This window comes from Neodiprion pinetum, chromosome 1, assembly GCF_021155775.2.
Source record: "Neodiprion pinetum isolate iyNeoPine1 chromosome 1, iyNeoPine1.2, whole genome shotgun sequence".
Lineage (NCBI taxonomy): Eukaryota > Metazoa > Arthropoda > Insecta > Hymenoptera > Diprionidae > Neodiprion > Neodiprion pinetum.
The window spans coordinates 31,038,654-31,054,479 of NC_060232.1; the positions used below are offsets into that span (position 1 = coordinate 31,038,654).

The window sequence follows — 15,826 nt, forward strand, 5'->3', positions numbered from 1 at the left end:
TAATAAAGTTTACAGATATGAGTAATTATAATCTGGGTCACTTGATAATAAATTTCTGAACAATCTTGTGTTTGGGGGTCAGCGGACAGAGTTACAATCGAACCAGGTAATATGAGTAGAAGTTGAAAACAGGAACCTTGATCATGTTTAAATTTTTTTACATTACTTTTGTGGTGATGATTGCCTGAGGTTCATCGGGGTTTTTTACAGCATGTACTCAAACATTAGTAACAATCGAGTTTTACCTAATGTCGAACAAAAAATTAACAAGTAGTATTTTTATGTAGAAAGGTCTGAGTTTTCCGCTACTAATAAACTGCATTTTTGACAAACCACGGAAATCTAACGTCAGTTACGAAATTATTTTTATATTTCAGCTGTATCTTCTTTCGGAATGAAGATATGAGCGTTGACTGAAGATACATATTATTACCTTCAATTGAAAAAGGTACGAGTTAAATATTAAACATAGGGACACAAAATTATGTATAATTACATAAGGTACATATAGAAACAACTACATATTTCCATCCTTTGATTAATTTATTCGACCGTGTCTCCCATCCTTTGATTAACTTCTTCGATTATGTTTCCCATCCGTTGCATCTAGAAAAGATTTCTAACTCTGTTAACAGTAAACTAAGTGCATGTTTATCATGCATCTATTTTTTAGATAACATTATTTTTGTCGATCCGATGGAGTTAGATTGACATTGCCGACTTTGGCCCAAATGAATTTGCGTAGTTGAAAAGTATGCGGCATCCATACGGAGTTATATGAAAATTTCAGATTCTTGTTCGTCATTCCATAGGAATAATAATATTCGACTCTGTATTATCTGGGTACACGTGACGACCGATGGTAACATCAATTCGTGTCACCTCTACCTACCGACTGCCTACCGCATCGAATTGCGCGTGTAGGGGAGGACGCAGAGGACGCTGCTTGACGATAAATTTATGTCTGCTATTTTCGAATACGAAAAGCTTCATAAAGCCAGCAGTCTATGTATCTTCACTCAACGCTTGTATGTATTTTCTCTTTTCGATGAGATTGTAGATGGCGTGTCGGTTAATGACATCAAAATTGACATGTAATTTAACGTAATAATCGACCTTCTATACTCGACTATTTAACCCATGGTATCGTGTTGGAAGTCTTGACATTTGGCGATAACTTATCAGTTGTGTGCGGTGTATAGATTCGTGGTTGTGTGTACGAAATTCGTGAATAATGATGTAAATGCGAGTATAACGGCGAAGATGAGCATCGGGAAGATGGGCTGCCCCGGGGGTGGCCTTTACGTGGTCGAGGGCGAGGTCAGCCTCCTCATGACAGCGATGCGTCGAGGTGCACGATGGTCTTCACATTCCCATCAGGTTAGACGGGTCACGTCAGCTGATCCACCTTTTGATATGCCTGTATTATCTCGTGGTATAGCCAATTCCACCGTTCAACAATAAATAACTTCATTCAACGTTTAACAGCAGGCAGGCTTGGTAAATGATATTGCATAAACATTTACCAGTCGGCTTTAATGAATTTGCAAATAGTCTCAATTGTGTACTTTTTTTAATTCCTACCTATACTTTTGGAGTAAGCAGGAATTTTTTTTCTTAGTTTCTTCATATCTATGTTACAGACTTATTGAACTGATTGTGCCTGATTTGATCTTATTTATAATCAATGTACAGAACATGTGAAATATTCTCTCAACCTTTAAATGTCTCACGATTTACTAATTATTAGCAGCTGGATATAGGTTGCGAATAAATTCTTATAATTTGCAATATAATTTTCATTCAGCAACAATATATTCCATAAAAAACTGGCTAATCTTAAGTAACCTCGAAACCTTAGAATTGGCAAGAATTTTTATTCTTTTTACAGAAACTTCATAATGAATTTTTTTCAAGTATTTACAAGCTTCAAATTATTTACTAAGTCTCGAAACAATAAAGTAGCATTTGGTTTACTATAACATTAAGAAAGGTCTGAATTTTTATGTTGTTCAGTGCAATTAAAAAAATACCTTCATGATCTTGTATTACTATGAAATACTGATGTACTTACATTAGAATTGAATAACAGACATCTAAAAGTAGATACGAATATTGCAATTGCTTGATCATATTTGAAGATAATCTCAAATATGACTAGTTACTGTGATTGTAAAAAAAATTTTTATTACTCCTTTTATTTCAAAACTTCACGAATTTGATCACAACTGTAGGATGAGGACCAGGATACGCTGATGAAAGGCCTAGCAAGTTTGAAGGAAGCGTTGAATGATGCTGATAATTTAGCCCAGCTTGAACCCAGTGTATTTCTGGCCCCATTTCTTGAAGTCATCAGGTCTGAAGAGACAACTGGCCCAGTTACTAGTCTAGCACTATCAGCAGTTAACAAGATTATATCCTATGGCCTCATTGGTAAGCATGTGCTGTATATATGCATTGTCTATCTCTTTATGGGATATGCGGGTATTGTAATCTGTCATAATCTAAAAAGGTAAATAAGTTATCTCAATTTAACAGATCTAGTAATGTACGGTTTACTTATTTGAATGTTAGATCCTGATCACAACGCAGTAGCTCCTTGCGTTGAATCTGTAGCTGATGCTGTAACTCATGCAAGATTTGTGGGAACGGATGCTTCGGGAGATGGAGTGGTCCTTATGCGTATTCTGCAAGTCCTGCGAGGTCTCGTGCTCTCAGCTGCCGGCAACTTTCTTTCAAATGAAAGTGTTTGTGAAATTATGCTTAGCTGCTTTAGAATATGCTTCGAAACAAGGCTCAGTGGTAATTTTCTTAACTATTCGTAAATCAGGAACTCATAGCCTGACCTTTAATCTAACCAAAGACTGTATTATGGTATTTTAGAGTTGCTTAGGAGAACTGCAGAACACTGTTTGAGAGATATGGTGCAGCATCTCTTCACCAGACTACCGCAATTTGCAGATGATACTAGGGTTCTTTTGAACATGAAAGTTAGTACTCGAATACTGGGTGGTACCATTAGAAATGTTGTACATTTAAATACAGGATCTAAGCACAGAAGCAAGCTACCTTGGCGCCTACAGATAGGCAGCCGAAGCTGCAACTTGCCATCTCACAAACGAAATTGTAATGTCAGGTTGCGTATCTGTAGGTGTCAAGGTGCTTCGTTTCCACGTTTAAGTCCGTTATGGTTCTTAATTGAAGCTATGGACACAAATTTTCTATTCAACTTGACTAATCAATGTATATTTTATATGCATTTAGAAAATGAGAACCAATGGCATGGAGAATACCCGTACTAAAAATAGAAAGAACAAAATTCACGTCAAACAGAAATCTAAATTATCTCCTGATGATGATGAAAATGAAACACAACTTCTCAGCCCTGTTGAAAGAGTTAGAGCCAGCCATTTATCAACTACACCAATTACACCGTCTAGTAATATTGTCGATATGCAAGGATCGCTGGATCGTGGAACCCCTGACAGGGCTGATGATGAAAAAAGTGAAAACAAAATTAATGTAACTGAAATTGAAGCAAAGACAGAAGATTCTGACAAAAATCAAATTAATACGGAAACTAGCCCTGATCAGGATAATTCAAAAGATTCCGTCAAAAATGACGAGTCTGCCAAAATCGAAAATAAAGAAGGCCTGGAACCAGTGTTATCAAATGATGCAGAAAAAGAAAGCGAGGATAAAGTTGATGATGCTAAAATTGTACCTGATCAAGATAAATCTTCCGTCGAACAAAATCTAAGTGTTCCTCAGGGTATGTAAAATCAAGTAATGATAATAATTGCTTATCATCCGGTTTGGCTACATGCTTTTCTCAATAGCAAAATCAAATGAATTTTGCTGTTAGACATGTAATGTTATGTGGAGTAAAAGCAAACAAAATTCAGAATTCTTAGAGTAATAATATCTATTCTAAATTTTAGGGGCTAAGCCACTTGGAGTAAACGAAAAATCTGTAAATTTGGTGCAATCTCCAACTGGCAGTGTGGAGGACTTGTCTATAGATGATAATAGTAATATGAATAAGGAGGTGGGATTGCAAAAAATGAAGGAGGATGCAGAACTGCCGGAAGAATACATTAACACTCAGGGAGTGAGATTTACACCTCTCCAACAGTTGGCACCATACGGAGCGTTATGTATTCGGGAACTCTTTAGATTTCTAGTTTCTCTTTGCAGTCCACTTGACAAACAAAACACTGAAGTAATGATGCACTTAGGGCTCAGTTTGCTGCAGGTAACACTGGAAGTGTCCGCAGATACTCTTGCCAATTTCCCATCACTACTTTCTCTAGTCAAAGATGACTTATGCAGAAATTTGATCTTGGTAATTAAATAATTATTACATTACGTCTTAATTTGATTTGTTCCTTCAAAATTGACGTTGTTTTTTTGTACTCATTATTTGTGCAGTGCCAATTTATGGCTGAACTCTTTTCTCTCCCAATCTAGCTTTTGGGATCTGATAGGCTATCAATCCTTGCAGCAGATCTTCAAGTTTCATTTTTGTTATTTGAATCATTAAGAGAATATCTCAAATTTCAAATGGAGTTTTACCTCACAAAGTTGATGGAACTTGTCAATTCAGATTCAAATAGAATAACGTATGAACAGCGAGAGTTAGCATTGGGTAAGTATTGACTGCTGAATATTTTCATGATTCAAACATAGGAAAACAAAACTTTAGCATAAAATTTTTACAATGAATAAAATTATCCATTATTGCAGAAGCCATAGTGAGACTATGGCGGATACCTGGTTTGCCGGCAGAATTATATCTTAATTATGATTGTGGACTATATTCCAAAAATCTTTACGAAGATCTTACAAAGTTACTGTCAAAGGTAAATCAAAATCCAAGTATTTTGGTGACAATTTCTTTATCACTTCCCATAATTTATCATTCATGAATACCATTATGTTCACAACTGTAGCCTGCATGCTATGTATACGTAATAATAAATCTGCCTGAACTTACTTATAAGTAAATTTAATGTAATGTTTCAGAATGCTTCAACAGTGTCAGGTAGTATGCACAGTATACTACTGATATCGTTAGATGCGTTGATAATGTTGATTGACGGAATTGAGTCCAGGTGTAAGGGAGTCGAGGAACAACGAAGAATTTCTCGACATCTGCCGTCACTAAATTTACCTACTAGAGATGAGTTACTTGCAACCAAAGCTAACAAGAGAGTAAGTTCAAATACTGTGAATTACCGTTTATCAGGTTTTATGTACAACTATCAGTTAACATAAATTGTTTATCGCTCTTTTACAGTGGCTAGTCCTTGGAACTGAACAGTTTAATGCCAAACCTAAATCTGGAATCAATGTTCTTAATGAAAAAGGTTTACTTGGGGGTACAACAGGTCATCCAGATCCACAGAAAATTGCTAAACTATTGAGAGAAAATCCGGGTCTAGACAAGAAAGAAATAGGAGATTACATTAGTAGAAGAGATAACAGAGAAGTGCTACAATGCTTTGTAGAGAGCTTTGATTTTCAACAGACGCGCATTGATCAGGCTCTCCGATTCTATTTGGAATCTTTCCGACTCCCTGGAGAAGCACCACTTATCTCACTGCTGCTTGAAAAATTTGCTGAACACTGGCATGTGAGTGAAATACGATTTACTCGTTCGTTATTTAATTGCAATTCCAAAATGCAATTATAAAGAAATTTTCAACCGCTTGTGTGTGCATATAGTAGTAAAATAACCGTTGTTTAAAATGTGTAGGTACTTAGTATATCTATCAGAAGTGTTATGGGCAACAACATGGCATATTAATAGTTTAATGTGTTATTATCTTAACATATACCAATGAAATTAGCTTATTAGAAATTACTGAACAAAGGAAGCTGTAGTCTGATGCAGAACAGTGACAATTACTGAAGTTTGATAAGTTTTACATTGCCATTTTTCAGACTAGCAATGGAAAACCATTTGCTTCTGCTGATGCTGCTTTTACGTTGGCCTATGCCATAATCATGTTGAATGTAGACCAACACAATCATAATGCCAAACGACAGGGTAACCCCATGACTGCAGAAGAATTCAAGAAAAATTTGAAAAAGGTTAACGGTGATGCTGATTTTGATCAAGATATGTTAGATGAAATATATACAGCTATTAAGTGAGTGTAATAAAAATTACCTTTAATAATCTGTGAGAGTCTTGTCGTTTAACTAGTTGAAAAGATTGTGATCATTTGAACCATTATATTTTTAGGAGTGAAGAAATAGTCATGCCAGCTGAACAAACTGGATTAGTGAAAGATAACTACTTGTGGAAAGTGTTACTCCGTAGAGGTACTGGGCCCGAGAGTAACTATTTAAAAGTTGGCAAAGGAGGAGAACTTGTTGACAGGGATCTGGCCGTACATGCTTGGGCACCTGTTGTAACTGCTCTATGCAGAGCTTATAAAGAATCGTCGGACAGACCTTTACAGCGCAAAGTTGCTCAAGCATTCCTAAGGTGAGGTCACAGTCTTTCTGCACTTCTCATCGTCGTCAAAACCTTTCTACAATCATTACCATCTCTTGTAATATTCTTATCCACACAGGTGTGCCTCGATCAGTGCCCACTATGGAATGAGTAGTGATTTAGATACATTGGTCGTCAGTCTATGTGAATTCACAGGGTTGGCTACAGGGGGTGAGCCTGAACAGCTGATTCTCCAGTTAGGAGGCAGTGGTCGTAGTCAATTAGCTGCACGTACTCTTTTTGAGGTAACGCATCGGCATGGAGATGCGTTGAGAGCATCTTGGAGAAATGTCGTAGATTGCTTGCAAGCTGTATATAAAGCCAAGCTGCTGCCGAGAATTCTCACGGAAGGTGAAGACTTCCTTGATCTATCGGGGAAAGTATCCCTCATTCGGAAGAACGTCACCCCCAGAGCACCTCCTGCTGAACAAAGCATTTTTTCCAGCCTGTACTCATACATTGCATTAGATGCATCGCGAGGTCCACACCCTGCAGAGGCCACTGCTCGCAAAAGAGCAAAGCAGTGTATAACTGATTGTCGGCTTGAATTGATTATTGCTGAAAGTAAATTTCTACAGGTGAAAAAATTATTGTTTACCTTCAATGTATTTAGATCACTAGGTGGATCAGTCTAATATGATGTTAACAAACGGAAATGATGTGCTTTCAGGTGGAATCACTTCGATCTTTTGTGGGAGCGCTAGTTGCAGCAAATCCTCACGACGAAGATCTTGCAGTTTTTCTTCTCGAAATTCTTCTTAAAATTACGATTCAGAATCGTGATAGAGTAATGCGCATTTGGCCGATTGTTCAAGCACACATCGAAGGGTTATTAACCACTGCTGCCCGAGAGAACCATGCGTATCTGCTTGAAAGGGTCGCTGTTGGAATGTTAAGATTAGCAATTAGATTGCTGCGGGGCGAGGAATTGGCTGGTGCCGTTTTACCACCTTTGACACCGCTAACCCACTTACCTTCAGCAACAACTGCTACTTTGGCCAGGCAACTTGCATATGGATTATTCGAACTTTTAAAAACTGGTGCTGCCAACATCCATACCACGGAAGATTGGAAAGTTGTTTTCAGTTTATTAGAATGTGTGGGTGCTGGAGCATTAGCTCCAAAACATACTAATACAGTCTTAGACGATGCACCTAGCAGAACATCCGTTTTGGATCCAAGACCTGTTAGCCCTATACCAGAATGGGTGCTGGTTTCTCCTACTGGCACCGAAGCTCCCTTGCCGGTCACTGCCGATACTATAGTCCTGGATAGAGATCTGCATGATCATGATCCGGCAGCTCTTGTCAAATGTTGTGAAAGTCTTGCATTCTTAGTAAGGGATGTTGCTCACGTTACTCCATTCAACTTTGAACTGTGTGTGCGCTGCGTTAGAACGTTTGCGGAGGCTGTTTTAGTCAGCGCAGGCAAACGACATAAGGCTCAAAGTGTTGAGGAAGAACCACCTGGATATCAACAAACCCCCATTCAATTATTGGATTTGATGCATACTCTGCACACAAGAACTGCTCAAGTATTCCGATGGTGGGCTGAAGAAGGCGGGGCTGCAGAAGGAGTTTCTTTGTGGCCACAGGGATGGCGACCGTTATTGCAAGGTATAGCGAGGCTATGTTGCGATGCCCGTAGATCTGTTCGCACATCGGCTGTAACTTACCTGCAGAGAGCTTTACTCGCTCATGATTTGGCACAGCTGGCTGCAGCAGAATGGTCTCAATGTCTCGAGCATGTTCTATTTCCTTTGCTGGCCCAACTTCTGAGCCCGATAGCACCAAATGACCCAATTGGAGTAGAAGAAACTCGAGTACGAGCAGCAACGCTGCTCTCAAAAGTATTTTTACATCACTTAACTCCTTTGCTGACACTACCTGGATTCCTGCCAATATGGCTTACGGTTTTAGATTTATTGAAAGCTTACATGTATGCTGATAATAGTGAGCTACTTTTCGAAGCCATTCCGGAATCCTTGAAGAATATGTTGCTGGTTATGGCATCTGCTGGCGTTTTGGCCCCAAGCTCAAACCTTTGGACACCTACATGGCGAGCGATAGATACTTTTCTACCTAATTTAAAGGCGGAACTTTTTCCAGAGCCAGCACCTCCGTCACCTGATCATTCTAAACCACAAGTTGTAACTTTACTCGGGCAGCAACAACCTTCCTTTCCAAGTCCAATCGCCCCACAACCTGATACATCTTCCCTGAAGCATTCTTCACACCAATCTGAACCCATAGAAGAAGCTGCAGGTATCTGTCCAACACTTTTAGAGTCAGATAAATTCGTGATTGGTGGTACAAGTCCGACATCAGGAACGTCGGCACCTTGTGTAGCTGAAAGTAAGGAAACTCAACAAGTGATCACTCTTGTAAATCAACCGGCCCCAAGTGTAGCTAGTCCAGTGGCTGTTCAGCCAATGGCTCAGCAGACTTTTGACATCACTCAAACGCCGACTCAACAGAAAAATTTCGAACATCAGCAACAGCACGAGCTTTATTATCAACATTTGTCTCAGCAGCAAGAATACCAACAGTCAAAATCACAGGTGGAATATCTATATTCGTCTTTGCATCAAACTGGACTTGATATTGAGAAGGCTACACAACAGAATAACGAGCAACAGCCTGCAACAGAACAGACTGAAACACAACTTCCTGTACTTCAACCTCTGCAACCACAACAACAATATTTACATTTACACCAACAACAACAGCAGGTGCAACAGCAACAGCTTCAATATCCTGGGACAGCCAGTCCAGTTCATCAAATGCATCAGGGTTCTCCACCAGTTGTAAGAAATATTTCACTGTTCTTGCTATCCTCAAGTTTATGAAATTTCTGGTACTTAACGCGTTATCAAGATTTCAAAATTTAATCCCGTCCGGTACTCCGAGTGGTGAACGACTGTAAATAATAATTTTGAACTTATCTAAAAATATTTATTTGATTCCAGATGTCGACCGACGCATCCTCATCAGCCACTGTCTTTAATTCTGCAGCATATTTTTCAGAGGATCCCGCGGCGGATCGTCTTTTCACCGTCACCACGCCGTGACAACTGTACATTTTTTACGTGTATTGTATCATATAATTGTTAATTTTAAGTTTTATCGCATCTTCTATAAAATAAATTTGTAGGTATTGAAAGAAGATGAAAAAAGATTAGACATTTCAGTATCTTTGGCTTGTATATTTGGCACAGCGATATAATAATAACAACATTAATTACACAATAATAATTCTTTGTATATAAAGTTCTCTTTGTCATGGCACTTGGTGAGTAAATAATTATACAGAATATGATTATATAACATATACAACTCAAAATATATATAAATATATATATGTATAAAATATTGATTAATACAAATTTATACAGATTACGTGGCCCGCGGACCGGACCCAGTTTATACAGAACATAGAGATCCGCGGGTTAGACTTTACTTTACCAATCTCACCCCTGACATAAATTTAATAATTTGGTATGAATTTCTATATGGAATTTTTATTTGTTAATGTTGCAAATGACTTGAAATTTTCCAAGTAGGTAAATACTCGATTGGTTCCTTCTTATTTAATACAAACCAGTCAGTATACGTAAATAGCTTACCGAAGCATCTTGCCTCCTCTTCGGAGTTCCTATGGTTCTCTAATCTTAGCTGGGCTATAAATAGTGCCAGAAATAACAAATATAAGATCAACTGCCCCTTCCCACTATGTTTAATTTAAGCGTAGATTTATAAGTTATAACTAAAAGGGATAGGTAATATGCTGGCACAATAACGTGACTACTTATTTGATGATCATTGAACAAGCAACAGGAAATGTTACAGTGGCTATGAAAAAAAAAGGATTTATAATTTTACACCAGAACTCGTCGGTGTTTAGAATTTATGCCAAAGAGCGCTCGGAATAATATTCTTGTATTAAATTTCATCCTGCTTATGAAACCTTCTCGGTTTCAGTTACGTATCCCTTGTAAGTATAGAAATCCATGGCATTATAAGTACACGAACGTTAAGGTACGAATGTGTAAACAAATAGTGCAGTAAGTAATTATTGCACACGTCGGCAATAATATCCTAGTGTCTTGCATTTTTCACAAAGATGTTGCGGGTGCACCTTGCTTTGATCGGAGACGTCGAGACCATCAGGTTTTTCCAGCGGGCGCTGGAAATAAAATATCTTTTTTTATCAGCTCCGCTCATGCTCGGTCTTGGCTTATTCTTGGCTTTTTTTTCGAAAATTTGGCAATATCAACTGCATATGTTGAACGGCCATGGATTGATAATATTTTCTAACTATGGTTTCAACAGATGTCTTCGTAAAGGTAGAGTCCACAAATGGTGTAGAATTGTCTTCAGCCAAATACAGAATGGTAATTACACTCGAAAATACTTGGGTTCTACTAGGATGTAGCGGTGATCATGACGATTGAAGGTACGCTAAAATAGGGATTGAAAAATGATTCTCCGAATTTAATTTGGCATTAGCAGTTATTTCAACATTCACGAGTACAATATCTCAGTATATTGTATAATTTGTGTGAAATCATAACAGGGGGGCGACAGACCGGAAAAACCAGGAATAGTGCGGCAATTATGATGGTCCCCAGGAAAAAATTCACTTTTTTTATAAATGGTTTTCAAACTTCAAATATGCTTCCTTAATTTGGGTAAGCTCGATTTTGCAAATTGTATTGTTCTGTTACCCCCCAAAGAAATACTATATGTTGTTTAATCCAAATTTATGTATTTTAAGGTGCATAATTTCTGGAGCTTTTGGTCGTAAAAGCAGCTCAACATTCCTCAAGCTTCATGGAAAAAGGCCATGGAATTCTGAATTCTATTTTAGCAGAATTGTCGCCGCCCTGTTCAATCAAGTGATAATAATCCCTGTTTGCTTCGTGTAGCTAAACAACGACCGATACAGTTACCACCATAGGAGCATGCCTACCTACGTAAATATGCGCATCTGTGTATTCAAGTAAATCTCAGAATTGAGCTCGATATATAATTAGCTTAGCATTTGCCAGTTTACTCAGTACGAAACTCGTGCTAGAAATCTTTACTGTATATAGAACAATAGTTCAATTATTTATTTTTCTGCTTCGCGCTGTTGTACGGAGACCTACGCGTCGAGCTCTAAATAAAGAAAACCGCGACTACAGCCTGCTTCTCGGAAGCATATATCAACTTATATTTAAATTACTCGGAGAGTTGATAAGTCCTGAGAGGTCTTCTACTATAACTAACAAATTGATATTTTTTTTTTTTAATTATTGTTATTATTATTTCAGCCCCCGCATGATCTGTTTTGAAAAATTTTCTAGAGAAGAGTGGCCTAAGAAGGTGTCGGTGAAATTCATTATTTACACAGCGGGAATCTTCGAGGGTTTTGTGAAAGTACTTAATGCCAGTTGCAGAAACGTTTCTGGTAAGTTTACGAATTTGTCCTACAATATTAAACTCTAAAACGAGCCAATTTGTCAAATTTTTTGAATATTCATCTAAATACCAGTAAATATTTCTAAATTAAATGTCAGTCAATGATTCTAACTCGGATGATACTCGTCGGTTTGTAATAGTCAACGCTTCGATTCGGAACAAAGAGTGTGATGATTTATCGTAATTGAATCTCAGCTATGGACACCTGATAATGAATTGATCAACTATTCGAGATCCAGCTAATGACTTATCATTTATCTATTAATTGATCTAATATTAATTATAAGTTAAATGGGGATGTTTCGAAACTTACATATAGGGAGGGCGAGGGTGAGAGCAGCACGTGAGACGGGGATGTAGCTGCAGATGCCACCCCGAGACTCACCTGCTTGTGTGGATAGACGTTAATGTGACATTTGATGCATTCCTGCCCCATATTGGCCCAACTGTTTCCTGACATCCACTTGCGTTTGCATTTAGGGCATTTGTACTCTCCGAAGCATCTCTTTTTGCCCTGATAAGGCGTCAAGCCCTCGCCCTTGGGCCGTGCCTGTAATAAAAAAAAGTTACGTCAACAACCCGATCTCTTGGTCAGAAAAAAAAATTTTCAACACGTCTAATGTGTTCATTAACTAGAGCAAGGATGCATCATCAAGTAGTAGCATTTGCGATAGCTGCAGATCATATGATGCCGGGACTTTATCTCACAGGCAGAAAAATAAACGACAAAAAAAACCTTGTATGTTTAAGAATATATATTTGCTCCGGAAAGGAACACAAATTTCATGGACAATCAGCAGGCTTTCCGTATGATCAAATGGTTTCACGTAACTTTTAGAAAGAAAATTGACAGTTGCGTAGATGTATATGAAAATAAGATCTGGACGAATACTTGGATTGAAGTTTCCAAAAGCTCGTTAACAATTCTGGGTACCAAGTTGCCACCCGGCACTTTTTTACCATTCGTTTGTTCTGATTTACGATTGTATCTATAATTAGTGGTGTTTAAAAATTACTCGTACTCCATCGGACTTAGGAGTGTTTGTACGAAGCTCTATAACATGCCTCTATTAATCCATGCAGTGAAACCTTAAAAGATTAACCCTTGAGCTCAACACTGACCTCAGGCGTCAGCCACTTCAAACCCGCGAGCGTAATACGAGCTTATCTTATATACCTATACAAGGATGTAAGGATACGCTCACACCGATTCTGGACAAGGTGCAGGCTACGTTAGCTACGTTGCAAGAGAGAACGGTATAATTCTTTTGTGTACGATTTATCTTGGTGGCTCAATTGGAACTACTAACGAATATCTGAATGGTTTTCTTTTTTTCTCACTTCCATTGTACTATCGGTCTTTTCAAGAAATTTTCTAACATGTATCTGGAATACGTATGTTTGTTGAACTCAACTTATTATACATACGTATATTGATATATGCAGTAGTGGCAGACTGTAATTTAAAATAATTACGTATCGTACGTGGTTACATAGAATGAAAGCGGTGGGTGCGTGTTACACGGGCACGTGTTTGTGACTATGCAGAGGAAACTCGATTGAAACGCGTGTCAGGGTGTAGTTGGTGAAACAATTGTAGGGTCAACGCTTTACTTGAGACTTTAAGGCTGGCTAGATGTGCGCGGAGCCCCCATCACAGTTAGTCGCGAGATGTTCTCCTCAATTAAGCCGTAATTTGAACGACCAACAATATTACTCCGGAGTACGCGAGTGACGTAATATCGTTTAAACACTGGCATATTCTCAAACGGCATACCATATATCGCGTGATTACTTTACCCACTACTGACCGCTTACTCGTTTACATTTCTACCCGCAATGTAACAAATATCTGCATGCTTGAAATCTGGAATGACAGTGAATCATAAATTGTCTGTAATTGCCATTAACTGCACAGCTGTCTTATCTATTTTAAAGAGATGCTCTCTCGGTAATGCATCTGCGGAGGGAGGTCGTGTGGAGAGAAATAAAAAATGAGAAAATTATAATTTGCACAAAAATTGACTTACCTGAGGGCAGTCTTTGATGTAGTGGCCTTTCTTGAAACACAAGTGACACAGATAGGTGGACGGTGGCCTCTTGGTAGGTTTTCGCTCTAAAAGGCCAAGTTCCGTAAAATGTTCAGCTAAATCGCCGATGCTGTCAGCTAAGCTTCCGGGTCCTATCGGCGCTCCAGGACTGACAGCATTTTGGTGTAAATAGGTCTGAGACGCCGCAGTCGGGAAGTTTCCCCATACTGCTGGGAGAAGTTTGTTCTGAAAGCGGAAACAATTTTGCAATCATTCTGCGACGTGAATATGCACATAAACAAGCGTCGAAACGCTACATTTCACGTATTTAATTGTTCGGAGTTGATCCGCGCGCATTTCGTATTATTATCAAATGTGTGGTCTCAATAATTTAAAGATCGAAAGACTTGACCATTATTATGGTGTTTTGCATTGCAAGGGATCTAGCTTTGCGGTTTGCGGAGCGGGAAGATAAATTTAAAATCACAAGTTGAATCATCGTGACCGCTAATGACCAGAAAGTGGAACTTGCTCTATCAAATTGCTAAAAATGGCGTCTAAAACGCGCGTGTCAGCTAGAAGACGGAGATGTAATTATATCTACGTCGTGGAAAGTGATTACAAAGCATAATAATGTCTGCTCGCATTCCTCATGACGTAACGAAAAATCGCTGCATCTAAGGGCTTAGTACTGTAGCACAGAAGGAAACATTATGCGATCACCGCGGCGGGAATGTTTGCAATTTTGTGATTATATCCGAGCCAAGAATACGAGAGTTTGCCCAATTTATTTCTACCACCTTTATTCGACTCTATATCTGTAACCAAACCGTACCGCAAGGCTATCATACATCTTTCAGCTTCAGCTGCTCTGTCCATAGGCGAGCTTTCGTTTTCGCAATTCGACCACCGCGACTCTCTATTTGTGGTACAACTCTAACAGATGATATGGAGGTGGATGTGGATGTATTTGAAATATGTTGAAAAGGGCTGCTTACGCTCCGCACTGCAGTCTGCTCCGGGGGCTGGGGAGAATTCTGATCGGCAATCGCCAAGTAGACCCAGTTCAAAAGATGCGGTGGATAGTGTGGCTGCTGGGAAGTAACCTGGGACTGGGTACCAATGTTTCCTAGGCCGAGACCAACCCCAACGCTAACGGCATTCGGCTCCTGAAGCTGTGGATGCTGCAAGTGCTGAAGGGGCGGTCGGGGATGGCAGGCCGCCATCGTTCTTTGGCCCTTCAAGGCCGAGGCGATCGGTGCCGGTGATGAAACGAAGTCGGAATTTTGTCCCGGCTGAGGGGCATTTCCTTCGGCTAAGATCGAGCACCACGAGACCGCGTCGAATCGGCTCTTTGTTCGCGACACACGAAATAAGCACAACACCACTTCCTAGAGAACTCGCACCCGACAGGGGCCGGGAACGGAATGATCGCGCTGCTCTCGGAACACGCAGCCTCCGCACTTGGACGGATACGCACACGTGGACGCCATCCACGTCGGGTTGGCTCGTGCGTGCATGAGTGCGTGCCTCTGTATATTCTTACACTAAACGCCGCACGTCGGCCAAGCTTGGGCCGCAAACTACGGTCGGTTTGCGATGAGATACCCCTCTCTGGAATCATCGCCAGATTCGATTCAATTCCTTATGATCTTTCGGCGTTTACGATTATCAGGTGTTCGTGATCAGGTACCAACGACAAATCATGAAGTATAAGGACCCGTGGTCGTTATCTGGATGCATTTCGCAGAGAATGTCTCATCGGAATACGACAATCGTGATAAATTTGGGATAATTGGGACTGATAAAAAAAAAAGAAGGAACAGGAT

The 15,826-nt window shown here is 39.3% G+C and overlaps 2 protein-coding genes across 4 annotated transcripts; one reads left to right on the forward strand and one right to left on the reverse strand.

Annotated features, from left to right (window-relative positions):
• The first annotated feature begins 1,120 nt into the window (after positions 1-1,120).
• garz (Sec7 domain-containing protein garz) lies at positions 1,121-9,759 on the forward strand. Its single transcript, XM_046626309.2, has 15 exons — positions 1,121-1,380; positions 2,235-2,433; positions 2,575-2,802; positions 2,884-2,990; positions 3,265-3,772; positions 3,942-4,345; positions 4,471-4,648; positions 4,747-4,862; positions 5,026-5,214; positions 5,300-5,635; positions 5,947-6,155; positions 6,251-6,496; positions 6,585-7,083; positions 7,176-9,311; positions 9,474-9,759. The coding sequence occupies exons 1-15, from the start codon at positions 1,264-1,266 to the stop codon at positions 9,573-9,575; spliced, it is 5,574 nt and encodes a 1,857-aa protein (XP_046482265.1). The 5' UTR covers positions 1,121-1,263; the 3' UTR covers positions 9,576-9,759.
• On the reverse strand, positions 9,690-15,494 carry LOC124220691 (zinc finger CCHC domain-containing protein 24). 3 transcript variants are annotated; one of them, XM_046630129.2, is made up of 4 exons: positions 14,996-15,485; positions 13,998-14,243; positions 12,353-12,517; positions 9,690-10,690 (listed from the first exon to the last, which is right to left on the reverse strand). In XM_046630129.2, the coding sequence occupies exons 1-4, from the start codon at positions 15,221-15,223 to the stop codon at positions 10,577-10,579; spliced, it is 753 nt and encodes a 250-aa protein (XP_046486085.1). In that variant the 5' UTR covers positions 15,224-15,485; the 3' UTR covers positions 9,690-10,576. The 3 variants fall into 3 exon arrangements, with proteins under 3 accessions (XP_046486085.1, XP_046485955.1, XP_046486043.1); XM_046629999.2 differs by having other exon boundaries at positions 12,281-12,517; positions 14,996-15,483; XM_046630087.2 differs by lacking the exon at positions 9,690-10,690 and adding an exon at positions 10,700-10,965 and having other exon boundaries at positions 12,281-12,517; positions 14,996-15,494.
• Positions 15,495-15,826: the final 332 nt, after the last annotated feature.